The sequence below is a fragment of the Haliotis rubra genome, unplaced genomic scaffold (assembly GCF_003918875.1).
Source record: "Haliotis rubra isolate DU_JTF1 unplaced genomic scaffold, ASM391887v1 Scf507, whole genome shotgun sequence".
Lineage (NCBI taxonomy): Eukaryota > Metazoa > Mollusca > Gastropoda > Lepetellida > Haliotidae > Haliotis > Haliotis rubra.
In genome coordinates, this window is record NW_025767199.1 from 416,662 (window position 1) to 441,726 (window position 25,065).

General features: G+C 38.9%; 1 protein-coding gene across 1 annotated transcript; it reads right to left on the bottom strand.

Moving 5' to 3' along the window:
• Positions 1 to 4,686: 4,686 nt before the first annotated feature.
• Positions 4,687 to 23,640, bottom strand: LOC124292104 (multiple epidermal growth factor-like domains protein 11). Its single transcript, XM_046729147.1, has 4 exons — positions 23,552 to 23,640; positions 22,056 to 22,199; positions 6,748 to 6,837; positions 4,687 to 6,616 (listed from the first exon to the last, which is right to left on the bottom strand). The coding sequence occupies exons 1-4, from the start codon at positions 23,616 to 23,618 to the stop codon at positions 6,528 to 6,530; spliced, it is 390 nt and encodes a 129-aa protein (XP_046585103.1). The 5' UTR covers positions 23,619 to 23,640; the 3' UTR covers positions 4,687 to 6,527.
• Between the last annotated feature and the right edge of the window lie 1,425 nt (positions 23,641 to 25,065).

Genomic DNA, 25,065 nt, shown 5'->3' on the forward strand with positions numbered 1-25,065 from the left:
CATCAGATGATGCTTGCTCCTCCATCAGGTGATGCTTGCTCCTGCATCAGGTGATGCTTGCTCCTCCATCAGGTGAACCTGTTCCTCCATCAGGTGATGCTTGCTCCTCCATCAGGTGAACCTGCTCCTCCATCAGATGATGCTTGCTCCTCCATCAGGTGATGCTTGCTCCTCCATCAGGTGAACCTGCTCCTCCATCAGATGATGCTTGGTCCTCCATCAGGTGATGCTTGCTCCTCCATCAGGTGATGCTTGCTCCTCCATCAAGTGATCCTGCTCCTACATCAGGTGATGCTTGCTCCTCCATCAGGTGATGCTTGCTCCTACATCAGGTGATGCTTGCTCCTCCATCAGGTGAACCTGCTCCTCAATCAGGTGATGCTTGCTCTTCCATCAGGTGATGCTTGCTCCTACATCAGGTGATGCTTGCTCCTCCATCAGGTGATGCTTGCTCCTACATCAGGTGATGCTTGCTCCTCCATCAGGTGATCTTGCTCCTCCATGAGATGATGCTTGCTCCTCCATCAGGTGATGCTTGCTCCTCCATCAGGTGAGCTTGCTCCTCCATCAGGTGATGCTTGCTCCTACATCAGGTGATGCTTGCTCCTCCATCACCTGATGAAGGAGCAAGCATACACTCCGAAACTTGTTATTCACAACAAAGAAGTTGACATCCATAAATCTTGCTTTTCTTATGCTTTCTACTTCTAAATGCCCTTCAAGGTATTGAGTTTAGTTTATTATTTAGCGAGTCGTTTAGAATAGTGTAGACTACGCAGTCGTAGTCTCTTAGAAAACTTCGAGAGGGTAACGGCACTGTTGGGTTATAGTGAAGTCATGGAAGCCAGCTGAAATGATCACATTAAGAAGTCACGAAGCGCTATTCAGGCTTGCTCCCTGGTTACGGTTGATAGCGGGTTTGGATCCCCCTGTTTGGTTTCTTGCAGCTTCCATTGACCCTCGTTGTTGTTATGAGACAGGACACTTTAGAACATTTTATAGAAGATAGTTTATTCGGGTTTTTTGGACATCGATCGGCCCATGTACATCATGGAACATAAATATACTGAGAGAAATAAATAAAGGAACACAGGAAAATTCAAGCGTTCCTTTGATATTTTCCAGTTTTCATCACCAGCCTTCAATAGCTCTGTGGGAGGAAATCTGAGAATAAATATAGGAACACTGCCATGAAGTGGTGTTCCCTTATTTGTTTCCCTCAGTATATAATGATATGATGAAAATGACAATGATTATACAATGCGGAGAGACAAGCAGTATGTAACATATTTTGTTACATTTAGAATGATTTCATGATCTTTACTGCATAGTGCATGCTAGTAACGTATAAGAATAAAAGTAGGGTTATCAGAAAATCTAGATGGTAGATATTTACTTCTTATCAAATTATCCATTGGGCAGATAAACAAAGAGTGTGTAACATCTTCAACTACATTATCATTACAATTCTTACAGAAACACAAACATTTATCTATACCCTGCCTACGACCAATAGTTGTTTGAATAGGTAACTCGACTAATCTAAATAAACATAAATATCTCCTAAACTCCCAATTTCTAATATTTATGATATAATATTCTGTGTCAAAACCGATTTTAACTGGAGATAATATTTTAACCTCTAGTTAAGGGGACACTTAGTGACTTACAACATGACGGTTGATGTAAATATAGCCAATGGAATTGGTAATGGTTGTCTTAAAGTAACTGAAGAATACACTATTTAAAGCAGACATTGAAATTTTAAGCTTATTGTCTGTGTTCTTGTGTCAACAATGTTTCGTGACATCTATATTGTACGTATGTGTTTTATGCGGTAAATCGTTTTGAAAAAAAATTATTTACCATTTTTTCAGGGAAAGACAGGTCAGAGTGTGGTGACAATGCTTTAGATACATGTAAAATTTCGAACCTTTTTAAAGTTACAATGACAGGCGATTATATTTTCGAACAAATAACAACTCTATCGTGACAGCAGTGTAAAAGAACAAAATGAAATTTGTCCTTTGTTGTGTCAGGAAGAGAAATGTATTGAAAGTGAGAGATTGAATTAGGTTTGACGCTGCGTTAAAACTTCAGTAAAAGTCCCACGTAGTATACATGGCGGCCTGCTAACTCGTAGGAAGAAAGCCCGGAGTAATCTATGTCTGAATGAACCACTTTGGTGAAATCTTCGAGGATCTTTATGATGCTGACAAACCTTGAGTGACTGAGAGAGTGGCCGAGTTGGGGTTAACGTTATTTTAAGCAATATTGCAGCAATATCAGGGTTGGAGACCGAAATGCGCTTCTCACATTGTAGGGAATCGAACCCGGACCTTCGGCGTGACGAGCGAACACGTGAACAACTAGGTAAACCCTGTCAAGCCTGGAAAGATAATTTGAGTGAATGTAGGATTTAAAAAAACGATCGTAGTTCTCTGGCACGCGGGGTGGTGGGGTAGCCTTGTGGTTAAAGTGTTCGCTTGTCATGCCGAAGACCTGGGTTCGATTCCTCACATGGGTACAATGTGTAAAGCCCATTTCTGGTGTCCCCCGCCGTGATATTGCTGGAATATTGCTAAAAGTATGTGTCTGTGTGCATGTGTTTATTTGTGCGTATGTACGTGCGCGTGCGCGTGTGCGTGTGCGTGTGTTTGGTGTATGTCTGCGAGTATCCCTTGAAACATTTAAGCGTAATACATGTTATAATATAGTTCGCCCCGAATGAACCTTTGTATTTCAAGCAATGACGACTTGCTGTACACCGAATCTCGTATGCTGAAACATTAGTGAGTTAATCAAAATTCGTTGATTCAGGAAGAATCCGTATCCTTACATTGGAAACAAAAAACTCATGTTTCACTGACAGAGTCAGGAGAATATACTTATACTTCGATATTATCGTCACGCAAATACACCCTATGATCAACCTCTCTGCCTTTACTGCCACTCTGCTGGCCTAAACTATGTTGAAGACGAGCTTCATGTCCTACTTATCTGTGGTAAATATTCTGAAATAAGAAAGAAGTGTTTCACAAACCACCAGACCTGCCCTCCAACAATTGAAACCTTTGTGCGTTTTATTACCTGTAACAACATAAATTATATAAAATCATTAAGTACGTACATTCCTCTCTGCTGTATTAAAACTACGAAGTAAACCCACCAGGACAATCAACTGACCCTGTATTCCAATCGTTATCCTACATCCAGCATGTATGTATTATCTATATTTGCACTATGTTGTATTATTGGCCAATGACCTACGTTATACTGGTTAAAAATCTCATAATTGATGATTGGCTCATTACAACCGATCAATCATCGAAAATAATTGGTTAGCGTCCTTTTCTGAAATTTTCCTGATTATTTTTGTTAACGGACAAAAAAAAATAAATAAAAAAACCCTGTAGTTCTTTGGTGTTTTTGCAAATTGCACAAAAGGCATTGGCAAATTTCACATCTTTAAAGGATGACTAGTAGGTTAGGAACATTAATTTCTTGGGGTCTTTAAGATACATTAAATCATGACTTGAAACGAGCTTGTAGTGGTCATGAAATGTAACAGACAAAACCAGCCTTGCGAAAAATATTGTTAATGCAAACAAGTGTGCCAGAATTGTTTGTGTTCGAGAAAACATGATCGATTGCTTGGTTGTTTAGTCACTGCGACAAATCTTCGATTATTTCAATTAATCGGACCACCACTACTACGTTACTGAAATAAAATATGTCTGTCTATCTGTCTGTCTGTGATATTATCAGCCGATGTTTATATGCACCAGCCGATGTTTGAGTAAAACTTTATGAAAGTATATTTACAAACGTTTCTCACCTTTATTATAATAGGGTATTTATATAGCGCACATATCCAGGCAACTACTGCATGCTCAAGGCGCTGGTATTTTGGATGGATCATTGGATGTCAATCTCAACGGCACATCGTATTATCAGTCTCAACTCCCTGGGGAGTATGCAACTCTAGGCGGACCGAGTTATTGTGGCTTTCTCATCATAACAAGGTACCCATTCACAGCTGGGTGGACTGGGACACATAGTCACAGTACTTTGTCCAAGTTCACTGCACCCGCAACTAGGTGTATTCATGTGGCCACCATGTGGTCATATACCAACGGATCTGTGGGTTCTTTTAAGTGCACAAGGTTGTGTACTGTACACTAGGGGTTGTGACAACACTGAAAGAGTCTGCACACAAAGTTGACTCCAAGGTTTTTACACCCGGTCACATGTGGGCTCGATCCCGACACCTCATGCTCGCTGGATCAATAGCCTGGCGCCTTAGCCAGCTCGCCCACCGTATTTCACCATGATACTAACTTGATTGTTTTCTTCTTATTTGCTCGCGATACATTAACGCATGCTCATGATACAGTCAGAGGCTTTCAATGGAATCAGGGCGGTGGGGTAGCCTAGGGGTTAAAGTGGTTAAAGCGTTCGCTCGTCACGCCGAAGACCCTTGTTCGATTCCCCACATGGGCACAATGTGCTTAGTCTATTGCTGGTTTAACCAGTCGTGATATTGCTAGAATATTGCTAAAAGCGGCGTAAAACTAAACCCACTCGCTCAATCGAGTCTTCTTTTGGCAGGGAATTCTCAGAAGAAGAGGGTTTTGTCCCTGATATTTTTCACGCATTGTTACTTGACAAGCAACAGGCAAACTGTAATTTAAATCTTTTATTGGAAAGAAGATTTGAGTACAAGCATGACATTGATAGATTGGTGGGTTAACAAAAGATTACACATGTGCATATTGTGACAATATTGATTTCTGAAACTTTGTATAGACGAAAAACTATGAATGAACATGAAGTATAACTGTAGGTAACATCTCATCTAGCCCTTTCTGCAGGTCAGTGTGAGATGAAGCAGACAAAGTGCGAAGTTGTGCTTTCAAGACACATTCCAGATATTGAGATTGTGAATGCATATCATGAGATTGTGAATGCATATCTTTACTTTGTGAATGTATGTCTTTACTTTGTGAATGCATATGCTAAATACTTTGTGAATGCATATCTTTACATTGTGAATGCATATCATAATATTGTAAATGCTTATCTTTACATTGTGAATGCACATGTTTTCATTTTGAATGCATGTCTTTACATTGTGAAGGCATCTCTTAAAATTGTGAATACATATCTTTACTCTGTGCATGCTTGTAAGATATGCAGACAATGCATGTATTTTGAACCATACGCCTTGCAGATAAACGCCCGTATGTTCGTGCTCGTGACGTTCGACATGTGACAAACATACCAAGTCATGAGAGGGTTTTACTGACAAACACACTAAGTCATGAGAGGGTTTTACTGACAAACATATCAAGTCATGAGAGGGTTTTACTGACAAACATACCAAGCCATGAGAGGGTTTTTCTGACAAACATACCAAGCCATGAGAGGGTTTTACTGACAAACATACCAAGCCATGAGAGGGTTTTGCTGACAAACATACCAAGCCATGAGAGGGTTTTACTGAGAAACATACCAAGTCATGAGAGGGTTTTACTGACAAACATACCAAGCCATGAGAGGGTTTTACTGACAAACATATCAAGCCATGAGAGGGTTTTACTGACAAACAGGATTTCCTGTCCTTGTGATGCCGTGGTTCTAATGCCAAACTGGATATAATGTCATCTGCCAATGGCTTTTAGAACAAACGTCATTGTTCCCTGGTTGTAATGCCAATTACAGTGGATGCATGTAGTATACATACCTTAATTGGTTAATTGACATGACGCAAATTTATTGACCAAACTCATGATGGACAGATTCAAGCGGATGATGAGAAGAGCCATGTGTTCTTATTGCTGGACAATCTGATCTGAGTCACCTAGCCTCAGATGTATTTGAAATATATATTTTGAACGATGAATGATAGCAAGTTCACATAAAATTCGTAAATAAAGGGTTATTATGATAAATTATGTTCTGTATGCTTTATGCTCAATGCAGAAACAACTCGTTGGTAGCTGATATTTCTATATATATGCCAAACTTCAGACAATAGCCTCGTTATTGTTTTACTTCATTTTTACCTGTGTGTTCTTGTTTCCATCTTGGGATTAAAGAAACAGTGAAACTTGATCAAAGTCTGAAGAAATGGTTTCATATGTGATGAATTATACCTTCACGAATGGTTCATATGACCCTTTAAGGAACAAGGTGAAATTAAACGAAAAGCTTTTTAAAATGGGTAAATATGTATTTTGATTGTTGGTCTGATATGTAGGCTGATATGAAGGCTGATTGTTGGACTGATATGTAGGCTGATTGTTGGTCTGATATGTAGGCTGATTGTTGGTCTGATATGTAGGCTGATTGTTGGTCTGATATGTAGGCTGATTGTTGGTCTGATATGTAGGCTGATTGTAGGCTGGTTGTTGGTCTGATATGTAGGCTGGTTGTTGGTCTGATATGCAGGCTGATTGTTGGTCTGATATGTAGGCTGATTGTTGGCCTGATATGTAGGCTGATTGTAGGCTGATTGTAGGTCTCTACGCCTTCATGGTAAGCTGCACAACGACACACATCAGTACCGTCGCTGGAAAGGTGATCACGTGATCTGCTGCGGACAAAACACTCTCTGAAAAGGAGTAAACAGCTTATAAAATCGATTTGCTTGTACCAAAAGATATTACTGAATAAGTAATGCTATTCGATTCATTATTTCGCAGCTGTTGAATTATGTTTTCATCAGAATATAAAGCATCTCACCACACTTTCCCCCCGTGTATCCCGCCATACATTTGCAGCCCCGGGCTTCGCACGTGCCTTTGTTGTTACAGTCAGCGTTGGTGTTGCAGGCTGAAACAGATGATAGTGACGTCACACATGATGCTGATACATCTGAAGGAGTGGTTCCCCACCATGAAAAAACAAACTGGTTATTGGCATGAGAGTCAGCTGAAGACGTACCGAACTGACCATGCCGTGATCGTCTCATGACACAGCTGGGAACAGCTGTACAAAGCGATCTTAGAGCTAAGGTGATCGTAACTCTCATACCTTAACACAGATTTATGGCGACAGTCGAACTGCTAAGGTGATCGTAACTCCTATACCTTAACACAGATTTATGGCGACAGTCGTACCGCTAAGGTGATCGTAACTCCCATACCTTAACATAGACTTACGACAATCGTACCGCTAAGGTGATCGTAACTCCCATACCTTAACATAGACTTACGACAGTCGTACCGCTAAGGTGATCGTAACTCCCATACCTTAACACAGATTTATGGCGACAGTCGAACTGCTAAGGTGATCGTAACTCCCATACCTTAACACAGATTTATGGCGACAGTCGTACCGCTAAGGTGATCGTAACTCCCATACCTTAACATAGACTTACGACAGTCGTACCGCTAAGGTGATCGTAACTCCCATACCTTAACATAGACTTACGACAGTCGTACCGCTAAGGTGATCGTAACTCCCATACCTTAACATAGACTTACGACAGTCGTACCGCTAAGGTGATCGTAACTCCCATACCTTAACATAGACTTACGACAGTCGTACTGCTAAGATGATCGTCACTCATACCTTAACATAGACTTACGACAGTTGTACCGCTAAGGTGATCGTAACTCCCATACCTTAAAATAGACTAACGACAGTCGAACTGCTAAGGTGATCGTAACTCCCATACCTTAACATAGAATTACGACAGTCGTACCGCTAAGGTGATCGTAACTCCCATACCTGAACATAGACTTACGACAGTCGTACCGCTAAGGTGATCGTAACTCCCATACCTGAACATTGACTTACGACAGTCGTACCGCTAAGGTGATCGTAACTCCCATACCTTAACATTGACTTACGACGGTCGTACCGCTAAGGTGATCGTAACTCCCATACCTTAACATTGACTTACGACAGTCGTACTGCTAAGATGATCGTAACTCCCATACCTTAAAATAGACTTACGACAGTCGTACCGCTAAGGTGACAGATGAACTCCCAGTAGGCTGACGTAAATCAGGCCTTGTTACGACGTAAATTGTAATAAAAACGCAAATTGTAACACTTGCAGCAAATTGTAATAAACTTGACGTAAAAACTAATAAAAACGTAAATTGTAATAAAAATTGACGTAAATTGTAATAATTTTCGTTGCGGTAACATGTAATAAATGTTAACGTAAATTGTAATAACAGTTTTAATCACTCGTAAATACGCGGGTGTTTGTTTTTCGTTGCATTTCATACATCAAATAAGCTTGTTAGGGCGATAACTCAAGAAAGAAATGATGGATTTTGTTCAAATTTGGTACCAAGGTATATTGGCGAGATTCACCGACACAAGTGAAATGGCGTGACCTTGAGATAATATAAAGATTGATAGCGCGATAACCCAAGAATGAATTGACAACTGATATGTATACATATAAAGTGGGGGTGGGGTAGGGGTGGGTTTCTAACGGGTATATCTAACACACTTGCATGCATGTAGAGTAGGAGAGGTGGGTGGGTGTTCGGGTATAACTACGAGGGACGTTCAAATAGTAGTCAGCCTCACCTAGAATATGACACAAATGCAGCTGTTTTTATGTTTTATTTTTCTACATATTATCAGTCAGCCTCAAACAAATTGGTTTTGCTATGTTGCAGCCTCACGATCCCCATTTTGTGAGACTTTGTATCTTGGCTTGGTACTCCCAAAAAACGTAAAATCTGCAATAAAATGCATCACAAACTTCAGGAAACAAAATATGCTATGTTTGAGATTAGTAGAAGTCGGCTAGAATGAAACATAGACATTAAACTTCACAAAAACGCAATTTCAAAACTACAATCGCTTGTTCAAATGACTCCCCATTCTGTTTACTGAAAGAACTCGAGAAAGAAATGATGGATTTTGTTCAAATTTGGTACCAAGGTTTATTGACTGGAGATTGAGATTTACCGACACCACTTGAATTTAGTGACCTTGAGGTCATTTTAAAGGTCACAGCGAAGGTGTAACAGTTTTGCACATGCCAAGCTTGGTAGCCGCGAACTCAGGAAAGTATTAATAGATTTTGATCCAATTTTATATCAAGGTGTATTGGCGGGATTCCCCAACACCAATTGATTGGAAAACTTGTGCTCATTTTAAGTTCACAGTGAAAAGTGTTTTGCACATGTCTAACTTTTTTAGTGCGAAAATACAGAGAGAATTAATATGTTTTGCTTAAAGGTACCAAGATGCGTTGGGAGTATCGTCTAACGCCAGTCCAATTCAGTGACCTTCGGATTATTTTCAAGGTCACAGCGAGTATTCTTGCGATATCTCCAAACCTAATGGATGGAATTTGTTCGCATTTTGTATCAAGGCATCAGATGACAGTTTCGGTAACGTTTACATAATTTTCAGGGTCAGACAGAGGATAATTGCGACATTCAGATATCGACATGTGGCGGGGTAATAGCTTTGTTTGTGACAAACTACTAATTTTCAAATTTTTGTTAGCATATGGTTTCTATAATTTCATGTTAATTCTACCAGCTGTAGAAATTATTCGTGACACGTCTTAAAAAAGCCAGAGATTATTTGTGTATGTTTAAAGTTAATTGTTTTCATTATGGAGTTATTTTCGATGTTGACGCAAGGACATATTTTACGAGCAATAGCTTTCAATAATTTAATGTTATTTCTATTACATTTTGAAGTTCTTCATAGCATATCCCAAAATAGCAGGATATTGTTTGTTTACGCTTTGAAATGTACGTTTCTTTTTCTTCATTTTCGAATTATTTTCAATGTTGACGCAATGACATATTTGAAGTTAATTTAATGTTTTAATCATATGTGATTTATTATGATTTATGTTTCGATCATACATTCATATATTGCGTTGTCATAGTTTAACCTGGTTCGTATTATTTTCTTCATCATATTACTACATGTTATTGTATTTTTATGAGAGGGAATTTTAAGTTACATTTGCTAAGGATATCATAAATCGCTGGCACCTGGTTATTCCTTGTCACATAGCAGTCAATCTGTCTACTCATTTGTTGTATTTGATTGATGCATATAAAATAAAATGTAGAAATGATATTGAATTGCATCATTTGCTTCAAGGAATCGATCAGATGTGCTCGTTATCAAAGTAAAGTCAAAACTTCTTTCTGTAAGGTATACAGTGGAAGTTGACACCTTAATTGTTATGGGTAGACCAAAGAAATCATTTATTTAGTTTCACCGATCAAAATACAACACAGAATTCAACGGGTGGCATTAACCTCAAAGAATGATCATAACAATGCTTATAACATACGAGGGCAAACATATCGGGGATAATTTGTTTTGATGCGATATGCACCGGGTGAAATATCACTTTGTCATGGTGACATGACATCATGAACAATGTTATGACGTCACGTTGCTTCTAAGAAGCCGCCTTCTATATGTATACAACGATGACGGGGAGCCTGCCTTTGTTGGAAAATAGATTATCGCGTAATTTCCGCAATTAAAGACTTCGGTAATAAATAGAAAATTATATTCGTGACCATAATATGCTAGGTTAACGACTTAAATATCGGCATATCCCTTCTCTGGTTCCGAAAATACCAAGACAGTTACCAACGTCCCAATAGTGTCCATATATTTTAGAAATCTATAACAATAAAGCACAACCTCACTACTTTTTTTGATAAATGACAAAGGATTAATCAACCATATTAAAAGGTTTTCAGTCTTGAAGGACGAAGCTCATTAAAATCTATTGCCAGCTCCCTTTTAGAGACTGATAAAAGGTTCGAAAATGTGGGTCATAATGCATGAAAGTTTTTATTGTTGTTCATACCCGTTAGGCCTCCCGCCTCTACGTGTATTTGATATATAACCGTTAGAACCACCACCACCCCCTCTATGTCTTAAAGTATGCTAGATATAACCGTTAAAACACACCACACCACTTTTCTGCCCATTTATTCAATTGGGCTAAATCATAGTTGAGAGTTGCTTCTATGGATTTTACATATTTTCCCGCAACACCGATTGATGCGTCATCGGCCAACATTATTGTGATATTTTGTAAATTTCCAGGTAAATCATTGATATATACAAGGAACACAAATTAACCAAGGGCAGATCCTTGAGGAACCCCTGCAGTAACATTTAGTTTTTCATAATGTTCCATTAACAGAGACACACTGTCGTCTAGTTAGTTAACCAACTAAATACGTTTCCACGAACACCATCATTTTCTAATTTGTGCAATAAACCTTTATGCCCTGCCCTGTAAAAAGCTTTTGAAATATCACAAAACAGCATACAGTAAAGGTGGTGATTATCTTGGACTGAACATATATTATGATAAATGTCTATGTTGAGATGTAGTAGAATGACTAGCAGTAAAACCTGACTGGAATTTACTTAAAATGTTATGTTCATGGAAATGGTCGTGCACATGCTTTACCATTATTCTTTCAAGGATTTTCCAAAGGATAGGTATTAAACTAATAGGTCTGTAATTAGTTGGGAGGGATGCATTTCCTTCTTTCAAAATAGGAGTAACATTACCCGTTTTCCACAATGTAGGAAATACAGTCACTCAGTGATATATTATACAACAAACAAAGAGGTTCAGCTATAGATGTACAAATTCGTTTTACCCCTCTCATGTTAATGCCATCAGGTCCACTAGATTTGTTTGCTGGTAAGGTCTTATCAGATACCTCCTTTTTTGTTGTCGCATACTTTTGCGTTATTGAAACAAATGTTGACAACTTAAAGATGATGTATGGTGTTATTACAGCAAAGGCTGAGCGGAAGGAGAAATAACATGGTTCCGGCACTGTGAGGCTATTAAGAAAGGTCACATGCAGCGCAATAATATTCCAATTATGTACTGCCAAAAAATATTTTACAGTAGTGAGCTGAATAGACTTAAGAATTACGAGTTGGTACGTGTGGCATATTTGGCTGTGCTCTAAGAGACATCCTCGATAATCTCAGGGTATACGTTACGATAACTCTCCACTATACCCTGGATGCATCCACGGCTTAGGGCGATGATTTTATTACCTCCCTTGGCTGGCTCCACATTCTCACAGTAGCCAATCAGCTAAGCCGCCGTTACAACCGAGCTTGCCAGTGTCAACAAGGATAACGGTCGCAGTCGCGAAGGTTTGTTCGCAGTGCCACTCAGATTTTTGGGAAATAATGAAGACAAATTGACAGATCTGAAACTTTAAAAAATATATGACAGAACTCCTTCTACTTCTTTCAGAGTACCTCTGCATCAATTGTGTTGCCAAGTTTTAACGGTTAGATAATTTAAGAAGCGAAAGTGAGTTGTGATTGGTACGCTCAACTTCCCAGCGTAGGCACCTGATTGGATAAAAAGCCAGCCAATTGAGGTAATAAAATCATCGCCCTAAGCCGTGGATGCATCCAGGGTATAGTGGAGATTTATCGTAACGTATACCCTGGAGATTATCGAGGATGTAAGAGAGATAAAGTGCTATTCTATTGGGACAGCTAGGGACACTTGAGATGACAAAGAGGAACCTCATCGCCCTTTGTTCACCACTGAACCTTTTAATCCGTAACTGATACTGGTAGCAAGAGCGAGTGCAGCTTAATAAGGCGTGTTAGCTTGCGTAATACTGCTTTCTTTGTCAGGCTCTTTTGGTGATAAGAATAATGGGTTCACGTGGACGTGCAGCACATTGAATACTCGGATAATATACTCCAGTAGAAAAATCATATAACTATATAACTATATATATATATATAGTTCTATATAAAACCCTATATAACTATATATATATATATATATATATATATAAAACCCTATAAAACTATATATATATGTCTGCGGATATATATATATATATATATAACTATATATATAACATATATATATATATATAGTATATATATATATACCCTATAAATATATATATATATATATATATGTCTGCGGATAGTTCTTTATAGTATATATATATATGTCTGCGGATCTAAGTCGACCATATCAGATTAATGTCTATTAATATTTCGCTCATCTCCTACGTATATACGAGATATTAAGTACTACGTAGGGGATAATTTGTCCTACGTAGGAGAAAATATGCCTTACGTAGGAGATATTAAGTCCTACGTAGGAGATAGTGAGACCAAACATTTTTTTCACCGTGGCCCTACTACACTTCCGTAGTACTAAACCCTAACTTGAAACTCTACATGTTACTGTAAGAGACAGTTATCATGAACATAGAACCGTTCATAGACAACCGTTCTCTGTCAAGTTTGTACAGGAGGTGGTGCGCGTGTAAACGTATGAAGTAATATCCGTTACATGTTCAACACGAATGGCGTTATGAATAAGCTTCACAATATCATATGCGACTGAATATCTTCGATATTCACTGCGCGATCAAAGGTAACAAGAGTTTTTAAAACTCCCAGCGTTGTTGAGTGAGTGACTCAACATGGATTTATGCATAAACACCATACAGGGCATTGATTAGATTCGAGTTCCCAAATAGACCAGCACGAACAAACACAGGCGTTCACTACACGCTCTCGCTTTATGAGATATACGACGACAGATGGTTGTTGTCACAACATGTACTCAGTGAGTGTTCAATAGCAAAAAACAGTCAGTAGTTTACAAACTAAATTATAATAGCAAGGTTTCCTTTTATCCACTATTATGTATCATTTAGCATGTGTTAAGTTGTAGAAACGCTACACTTCAAAGAGTAAATAAGCACAAGAACTTCCATTTGTTTTCCGTTGTCAGATCACATAATGCCAATGTCATCGCTGGGCGTGGGACGTGGAGTGACTGAAAAGCAAATCAGCTCGGAATACTTTCTGTGTTTCAAAGACAACTATTTAACATTAATGGCTGGTGTAAATCACATAATGCCAATGTCATCGCTGGGCGTGGGACGTGAAGTGACTGAAAAGCAAATCAGCTCGGAATAGAAGCTGTGTTTCAAAGACAGGTATTTAACATGAAAGACTAGTGTAAATTTTGCAGTAATGACTTTTTAATAACGATCGAAATGGGTTGACCAATATGAATAATCTCTCCATATATGCCTATGAGTATGAAGTCAAGTACATGTAATGCCTTGCAAATGGTATTATTGATAAATATAACTTGACAAACGTTCAGCCATTATTTGGGCTGTGGGATAGCCAAGTGGTTTAAGCGTTCACTCGTCACGCCGAAGACCCGGGTTCGATTCCCCCAAAAGGTTACTATGTGTGAAGCCCATTTTAGGTGTCCCCCGCCGTGATATTGCCGGAATATTGCTAAAAGCGGGTAAAACTAAACTCACCCACTCACTTCATTATAACCGACACTGTCCATGTATTTCATGCAGCCTCCATGATTTTGCCGTCGCCCATGTCCGTGTATGAACCATACAGAGACACATACAAATTGCATGTTACAATAATGTCAGTAAAAGCTGATATCATCTAAATGCGTTTTCATGCAAGATTAAAGAGTTACAATGCCTTTAAGGAGATATGCAAATAAACGATAAGAAGGAATCTCGTAGCATGCTGTTACTCTGTAATCAACGAGTGAGCGAGTGAGTGTGGTTTGCGCCGCTTTTTGTAATATTCCAGCAATATCTCGGGGGGTGGCCTCACACATTATGCAAATATGGGAAATTGAACCCGGATCCACGAGCGAACGCTTTAACCACGAGCCAAGCAAACCGACCCTCCATGATCAACGAGGACACGTGACCAGAACATAATTTGTTAAACATCAAGCACATTCCTATGGTTGTTTTCATATATGGACACAGCAGATAATTTCATATATGCTTTCATTCGGAAAGTGAAGTATGTGTATATATAAATTTTATTTTCTAGCATTGCCATTGAAAAGCATAGTTTTATTACTTCCTTTTTAAAACTGTTTCTGAAGAGAATACAATGCAACCATTCTGAATAACACATATAAGATTCAGATTTAAGATTCACAAATCGTAATCGAGACGGGAAGCTATATGAGGACCTTAGGAGAACGCATAACTTGTCAGTTGACACGATTTATCATCAATGAAGTTCTTACCGGACCCGAGCAGCGCAAGGTCGAAGGGCCCGTCAACTGGTCTTGTATAAGAAAGTCGAGGCGTCATGGGTGACCAGCGGGGTCATGCATCCTCATTAAGATGGGGGACGGGCCGGCGAGAAAGGTGGCCAACAGCACTTCGATGAAGTGTGCAAGTCTACTAAACTCAAGGTGGTGATTAGTCTGAGTCAAAACAAATGAATACTATTACAGTCATGAGATAACTTGTTTGAAATACCCATAATGCCCTTGCACGATCTCATGAACAGTTACTGTCGATAGTCATCATGACTCCATGCTTTACATTTGTTAACATCAGTATAACTGTGCATAAAACTGTGTTGTTTACAGTAACATAGCGCTTTTGCAGAGATTCACATGTGATGTAAATGAACAATTTATATGATTTAGATAAATATGATAATATGCGCTCATGAAGTTGTCAATGCCTCCCCTCACGTCTTCAGTCAGTGACACGCACCGCCAGATGTTAACGGTGAACGCGCTGCGAATGTTGTGAAGCATGTGCACGTGAGTGTGTGGGATGCACGAGCAGTGTATCCGTGCTCTACATGCTATTTAACGGTTCTGTCTACTACAGACAGACAACACGTACTTATAATAGATCGTCCATACAAGTAAACTGTGAGCGTCCTCCGATGATAACGAGTCCCAGTGTACCAACTTGATTTTTATGCATACTATGATTTTGCTTGCTTGGTTCCTCATTTCATTAAAATGCACATATGAATACACATTTGTTTGCATCTCTAACCAGGTGTAATCTTGAATACGAGTGGACGTTGCTTAGCATAGCATTGACTACATGCATAATATGTTGTGTAGTATATGTGCAACATATACAGTATTGCAGTATGCATATTACAGTAAGGGCTGGACAGAAGGGCAAATAATATCGGTCTGTGACTGTGATACAGACTGGGACAAGGTATGGAAAACCAACAATTTGGACAACAGACCATTGTTTGGGTCTTTTAATTGTAAATATGATTCAAATAGCTTAACCTAGATTTCGATATCCTCGAATGTACATTTGGTTGAAACTGGAAAATATACATACGCTCAATCACAAGTGTCCTCCAGGTCACGGAGAATCATTGGTGTAGGGGCTCGTATTGCAATTCTCGTGCGTTTGCATGTGTTGTTGACGCGGCATGGACGCCTTGTAACATCACAATTTGATTATGATTCACAAACACATGCTCATGATATGGTCGGAATCATGCCACGGATTAGCAGATATTTATCATGAAAACGGATTTTTATGTAGGTGGCTTGAAACTTGCTTTTACAAAGGCCAATAGATTCGATCACAATACTTTTCGTTTTACAACTTCTTTTCTCTTAACATGCTGACCTCAAAACTGATTTAAATTCTAATCGCTGATTAAAGAGTAAGACAATAAATAGTATGCCAAATTATCGTTACCATGACAACCCTGTGATATTTCCCCTTATGTAAGAGAGTAATAAATACGATGCTAGGTATGGCAGTACTACTGCAGCTGACAGTGTCTGTCGTAAATTTTAATAAGTTGCTTCAGCGCTATCACTAATCACTGGGTATGTATACAATTATATGTGTGATGGAGGAGTTCTTGCCTCGCTAATTTTCTCAATAATCTGAATATATGTATGTAGCGTGAAACCGGCAGATACCTATGGAAGAAAGTGTTTGCCCTACCTGTAACAACGATGTCCCTTGTATGTAGAAGGGATATAATATGGGGATGAATGGCATGTACTTTTATCTTAGCCCGTTTATGAAGATAAATACTGCGATATTTCACAATAATCTCTCTGGCTATCAGATTGAGGGTACTTTTTAAACATAGCTGGTATTTCAATTATTGTATTTATACAGTAACATTCTTCAAACGTTCTCCACAAACGTCCGTCAGATACATCGCGCACTACCCCTTTCTCTTTTGATCTCTCAAACGACTGTTACAAGTTCGGAGAATCCTGGTCAAAGTTGAAACGTCTTAAGACCAGAGCTCCAGATAAGATTTAGCTAATGTGGGTACTGTACTCAATGTATTTTTTTGAAGTGGGTATTATGAATGTTGAGTGGGAATTTCATTTTCCGTTACCCACTGCTTTCACATATGTGCGTATTTCAGTCATGTTACTCACCTAAGTATTATGTCAGTGAGTAAGTTTACTAAGCAGGTATGTTCTGCCTTATGTCATACCTAATCAAAACCAACTTAAATATAATGGAAATGATTTCATAAAAAAATCACTCATCCTGTACTGACAGTACAACACTTGTCCTATACTAACAGTACAACTTGATAGCAATCGATGTCTTTTCATTACGCAAGCGATTTCTATAAATATATTCCGTATGCATTTGTTTTAAACCTTTTGCGTATCTAACATTTCAAATGCGTAATTGGTACGCAACAATGATTTTTCAATGCGTAATTGGAAATTTTCTAAGCGTATTTTACCCGGATACGCAGCTTATCTGGGCCTCTGTAAGACTATTCTGTAACATGCACATTGTACCTAAAATGGGTAGAGCTTCAGTTCAGGAGAATATCAGAAGGACAGCGATACACTTGTCTCCAATGTTGTAGAAGACACTCCACTTACTTACGAAAACAATCACCCAATGAGATATTGCATTCATGTCGAATTCAATTTTTTCGGCCCCTATCAGATGTGAACTTGAACATGCAAGGTCTGCGTCTATGTCAGAATAAAGGTCTACGAGTTGTTTAGCAGCACTGGGGCGTAATAGTCATATAGGCCTGCTCCAAACAACGGAATATATATCTTTTGAGAAGGACTTCTCCGACGGGTAAAGGTACAGCAATGCAACATTACGAAAAATCTTTTTCTTTCACTATTTTTCATTTCATATCTCACAGAATATATAATTTGATGGGCGAGAGTTTTTAATATCGTTCTAACTTAGTCGAATTAAGTCAAAATGAGCTGAAATTTGTGTCATGATGCTTATAAACATACCTTCATTCATTTACAACCTCCAAAACATGAATTCTGAGCGAAATTAAACATTCTCGCCCATGGGCCAATATATTTTTCGCCCATGGGCGAGAATGTTTAAGTTTGCTCAGAAGCGAGTTTAAATCTAAAGTTTTCGCCAATTTTTTTCATTTTTTCATCCTTGGCACATAACAACTGCATGTTTAATTTGGTCAAATCACTTGTCAGAAAGTACCCACAGTGCAGAGAGTTTCTGGACTTTTGTGAGTCCAGAATTAAATTGTGACGTGTTAATGACATTTGTTATACTGTTAACACAGCGATTGCTAACAGGTGGCAAAGTCTTGCCGCCATCAGTAACATTTGAAACAGATACAAAATATTCATTTAATGTTTGAGCTTTATCCAAATCTGTAAAACCTGAAGGTATCCCAGAATCATCAGTGACAAGAAGGGGAGTGGGCCCCGATGAAGTACTAACCACCTGATTGAGTAGACTGAGGTGATAAATGGTTATCAAAATTAGAATAAAAGTTTCCCTTGGCTATTCTTTTCAGATTATTTACTTTATTCCTTTGCTTTTTGTATTTAAATAGCTCAGAAGTATTCAGAGATCGAAATGCTTTTTTCCTTAGACGTTCTCATTTCTTTTAAGTATGTTACGAGGGGCGTTGAAAAAGTAGTCAAACTAACTATATTCTCGATGTCCAATGTTTGAAAAGAAGCTTCCATTTTATTTTGAAGGAATCATTAGCAAAGTCATATCAAAAATTTCATGTGGGTAATGTGGTTAACGATATATTAGTCATCACAACATTGGGGTATTATGCTTCTTGCAAATTTGCAGAAAATGGAAAACATTACATGTGAAATGTAATGGGATAAGAAGATTTATTACCCTTATAAAAAATTTGTCGAATTCTGATTGGCCAATAGCCAAAACATACGAAACCACGTAGGCGGATTTGCCAGGGTGTACGAACCTTACACCCCATCAAATCTGTCAGGTGACATAATACACTGGTTGTACAAATCACCTTGACCTTAGATGGAATGTGGCTGCCAAACGGTTGATTGCTTCGAAATTTTAGAGTAGGCGTATACAATTATGTGTATAAACAGAGTAATAAAATTATTGCCACAATTTCTTATTTGTTTGTGTCAATAAAAATATATAAAAATGAAATGTTTCTGTATTTCGCTTGCTGTTTAACAAAAGCTCGAATTCGATCATTTTTATGATAAACTAAGTCATCCCGAGTTATTTCCCTTTATGACCGTTCCGGGAAAAAAATCGGGCTAGAATATTGGCCTTCAGTAACCCATGCTTGTCGTAAGAGGCGACTAACGGGATCGGGTGGTCAGGCTCGCTGACTCAGTTGACACAAGTCATCGGTTCCCAATTGCGCAGATCGATGCTCATTCTGTTGATCACTGGATTGTCTGGTCCAGACTCGATAATTTACAGACCGCCGCCATATAGCTGGAATATTGCTGAATGTGGCGTTATACTAAACTCACTCACTCACTCAGGAAAAAAATCATGGCGAAACGTTTTGCGTCTCATTCTGCCAAAGATTAAATGTTGGTTTTCAAAGATACGCCGCGAGGACGAGAAATCACTTTCTTTGTGGGGTATGAGTCTGTTTAACATCCCGCAATGAAGCTAAAGACCGTTCGTCACTAAAACGTCAATTAAAGAAGAAGTCTATGTGCCATTCAAAGATCTGCGTCATTTAAAGTCATAGTCATTTACTGCAGGAGCTAGTCGAACTACTTGATATCTATCAACTTTCAGTTCATCTTTTACGACAGATTGAAGCTTGTCGGCAAGAGGAAATCGGTGGCAGTATCCCATGGCTTGTGTTTTTATTGTTAGGCGTTATAATTCATGCATCTCCGCTCTTTATGTCATCAACCCAGCTCGTGTTATAACACATACCGCGGAAAATACCCGTCAAGATCAGGGTTAGAATTTCTCAATCAGAAATCATCTGAACATTAATGTATTTCTTTGGGATTCTGTTGTTTCCCTCATTAAGACGTATTTTCAATGCAGAGAATAGGGATTGCCACAGTGAGTGATCAGTCGCGTCAGCTGCATCTTCAACGGTCTCTGCTCATTGTTGTTAATCACTGTCATGTATCACTACGCCTGACCAGAGCCCAACTGCATCTTTAACGGTATCCGATTATTGGTCCTAATCACTGTCTAATTACTGTGATGCATCACTACTAATCACTGTCATGATCACAGAGCCGATATATGAAACAACATACAGGGCTGTCAAGGTGAGTGTCAAACACGAGGGTTTCACGCTTGATTTAGTGACGTAGACAATGCCTCAATGAATAAATGATGACATCATGAACTAAAGGACGTATTTATTGATTGAGTGGGAAAGATGTCAATAGTTTCATACGATAAAATTCATGTTTTGAAAGAACTATCCAAAGTGAATATTCTCGTCAGATAGCTTGCGACCTTTTGGTTTTGACAAATAACACATATCAGAATGGTTTCTAATCGAATCACCTTTACCTGCATGACATCTCTTTACATATAGGTTGTATCTGTTTACCTGCCTGACATCTCTTTACATACAGGTTGTATGTGTTTACCTGCATGACATCTCTTTACATATAGGTTGTATCTGTTTACCTGCTTGACATCTCTTTACATGTAGGTTGTATCTATTTACCTGCTTGACATCTCTTTACATGTAGGTTGTATCTATTTACCTGCTTGACATCTTTTTACATACAGGTTGTATCTGTTTACCAGCCTGACATCTCTTGACATATAGGACATCTCTTGACATATAGGTTGTATCTGTTTACCTGCCTGACATCTCTTGACATATGGGTTGGATCTGTTTACCTGCCTGACATCTCTTTACATATAGGGTGTATCTGTTTACCTGCCTGACATCTCTTTACATATAGGTAGTATCTGTTTACCTGCCTGACATCTTTTTACATATATGTTGTATCTGTTTACCTGCTTGACATCTCTTTACATGTAGGTTGTATCTATTTACCTGCTTGACATCTCTTTACACACAGGTTGTATCTGTTAACCTGCCTGACATCTCTTGACATATAGGCTGTATCTGTTTACCTGCCTGACATATCTTGACATATAGGTTGGATCTGTTTACCTGCCTGACATCTCTTGACATATAGGTTCTATCTATTTACCTGCCTGACATCTCTTGACATATAGGTTCTATCTATTTACCTGCATGACATCTCTTTACATATAGGTTGTATCTGTTTACCTGCTTGACATCTCTTTACATACAGGTTGTATGTGTTTACCTGCATGACATCTCTTTACATATAGGTTGTATCTGTTTACCTGCTTGACATCTCTTTACATATAGGTTGTATCTGTTTACCTGCTAGACATCTCTTTACATATAGGGTGTATCTGTTTACCTGCTTGACATCTCTTTACATACAGGTTGTATCTGTTTACCTGCCTGACATCTCTTGACATATAGGGTGTATCTCTTTACCTGCATGACATCTCTTTACATATAGGTTGTATCTATTTACCTGCCAGACATCTCTTTACATATAGGGTGTATCTGTTTATCTGCCGGACATCTCTTTACATATAAGTAGTGTCTGTCACCTGCCTGACATCTCTTTACCTATAGGTTGTATCTGTTTACCTGCCTGACATCTGTTTACATATAGGTTGTATCTATTTACCTGCCTGACATCTCTTTACATATAGGTTGTATCTATTTACCTGCTTGACATCTCTTTACCTATAGGTTGTTTATGCTTACCTGCCTGACATCTCTTTACATACAGGTTGTATCTGTTTACCTGCCTGACATCTCTTTACATATATATTGTATCTGTTTACCTGCTTGACATCTCTTTACATACAGGTTGTATCTGTTTACCTGCTTGACGTCTCTTTACATATAGGTTGTATTTGTCTACGTGCTTGACATCTCTTTACATATAGGTTGTATATGGTTACCTGCTTGACATCTCTTCCCTTCATATCCAGCTGGACAAGAGCACGCTCCCCCAGCCACTATGGTGTTGCAGGTGCCCCCGTTGGCGCAAGGATGCGCAGTGGAACACACATCACCGGAAACCACCGCAGGCGGTGTGGCGGACTCTGTTAAAATAAAACATGAAGTGCCGTCTTAACATCCACGTTCTTCTATCCTGTTCTTTTATCTCGCGGGGTGGTTGGGTAGCTTAGTGAATAAAGCGTTCACTCAAAGTCACGCCGAAGACCCGGGTTCGATTCCCCACATGATTACAGTGTGTGAAGCAGATTCCTGGTGTCCCCCGCCGTGATATTGCTGGAATATTGCTAAAAGTGGCGTAAAACTAAACTCACTCACTCACTTCATATGTATCCTGTTCTTAATATCTTGCTCTAGTAAACCTCTAGAATGCATGTGCAGTCATTGTGTACCAACTCAGGGTGACAATTAGATGCACACAAAGCAGGTTATCATACGAAACAGGTTTCCATGTCAAGAGGTGTTACGAGTTGAGTGAAGCAAGTCATAATGTTTTGTCTGATGATCGTGAATATGGATGAGTGCTTCACCTTCGTCTTGACACCAGGATAGGTTTCTTTTCATTGTGGTGTCGAGTAACGTCATAAGCTTGGCTGCATCTAAATGTCTCATTGTGAGAACAGGGAACAAACGCTGCATGGGTGTATTGGTCTATAAGAGTGAGCGAGTCTGACTACCCGATCCCGTTAGTCGCCTCTTACGACAAGCATAGTCGCCTTTTGTGACAAGCATGGGTTGCTGAAGACTATTCTACCCCGGATCTTCACTGGTCTGGTCTATAAGAATCCCAAGTTACAAAGTAATTACAGAGCCAATACAACGACAACAAAACCGACAATATTTATTATCATGCCAGTGTCAAGTCCTTCCTTACATGGCTTGTTTATTGCTGTTGTGACATTAGATGGGAAATATCTCGAACGCAAGTCACGATAAGCGACACTGTTTTCGACAAATATTTAAATTCTTGAGACAACTGATCTGCAATGTGACCTCAACATATATGTAAAGCAATGGTTTCAGATTATACCAGTGACTGTGAACACGGGTGGGGGGTTGGGGGCTCAGGGAGTGGGGTTGTATAGTTACAGTAATTCCGTATATGTGTGTGTGTGCGCGCGATGCGCGCGTGCGTGTGTGCGTGTGTACGTGCGAGTGCGTGTCTGTGTCGTTGTTATTATAATACATGTTGGTGTTACAACCTGCTTGATTGTCTTTCAGTTACATGTCACGTGATGGTGTTACAGCTTTCCAGAATAGTCTAGTCCAGTTACAAGCCACTTGATGGTGTTATTATATTACATGTTGGTGTTTCAATCTGCTTGATTGTTTTTCAGTTACATGTCACGTGGTGGTGTTACAGCTTTCCAGAATAGTCTGGTCCAGTTACATGTCACGTGATGGTGATGGTGTGTAACAAATGGGGTATTCAACTCACCACACTTTCCTCCTGTGTACCCTGGTGCGCAAACACAGGCCTCTCTTTGACATGTGGCCCCGTTCATGCAGTCTGCACTTGTGGAGCACTCTGTTAATAATCAACAAACAGATTAAATATAAACCTATAGACATCGGAATTTAAAGACATTCACTTGAAAAACAAGAAGGGTTTTGATGTAAACCAATAGACATAGGAATTAAAAGACATTCACTTGAAAAACAAGAAGGGTTTTGATGTAAACCTAAAGACATCGGAATTAAAAGACCTTCACTTGAAAAACAAGAAGGGTTTTGATGTAAACCTAAACACGTCGGAATTTAAAGACATTCACTTGAAAAACAAGAAGGGTTTTGATATAAACCTATAGACATCGGAATTTAAAGACATTCACTTGAAAAACAAGAAGGGTTTTGATGTAAACCTATAGACATCGGAATTTAAAGACATTCACTTGAAAAACAGGAAGGGTTTTGATGTAAACCTAAAGACATCGGAATTTAAAGACATTCACTTGAAAAACAAGAAGGGTTTTGATGTAAACCTATAGACATCGGAATTTAAAGATATTCACTTGAAAAACAAGAAGGGTTTTGATGTAAACCTAAAGACGTCGGAATTTAAAGACATTCAGTTGAAAAACAAGAAGGGTTTTGATGTAAACCTAAAGACGTCGGAATTTAAAGACATTCACTTGAAAAACAAGAAGGGTTTTGAGGTAAACCTAAAGACGTCGGAATTTAAAGACATTCACTTGAAAAACAAGAAGGGTTTTGATGTAAACCTAAAGACGTCGGAATTTAAAGACATTCACTTGAAAAACAAGAAGGGTTTTGATATAAACCTAAAGACGTCGGAATTTAAAGACATTCACTTGAAAAACAAGAAGGGTTTTGAGGTAAACCTAAAGACGTCGGAATTTAAAGACATTCACTTGAAAAACAAGAAGGGTTTTGATGTAAACCTAAAGACGTCGGAATTTAAAGACATTCACTTGAAAAACAAGAAGGGTTTTGATGTAAACCTAAAGACGTCGGAATGTAAAGACATTGAGTTGAAAAAGAAGGGATTTAATGTAAAACTGTGGATATCGTTTTTTGAGAAGCACAATTACTGTAAATAATGCGATAAGGGGTTGTCATTATCGATGACATAAAGGACAGTATCAATATCCTCCCAAGCGCATGATTCGACGTGAAGTCTATAATAACCTAATTGCAGATACTGTTAAGCGTGCTGACTAACCTGAAAATATGGCTGGCTGCTTCTGGTTTATTGCATAGAGCAACGTTCGATGTAGATCCTACACCGTGGCCAAGCTGGGGTGACTAGAACAACTGACTGACTGAGTTTGGTTTTACGCCGCTTTTAGCAATATTCCAGTAACATCACGGCGGGGAACACCAGAAATGGGTTTCACACATTGTACCCATGTGGGGAATCGAACCCGGGTTGACTAGAACGAAGTAAATAAGGCGTGTATAAGCATGACGCCTGGTTAAGGACCATCCTGA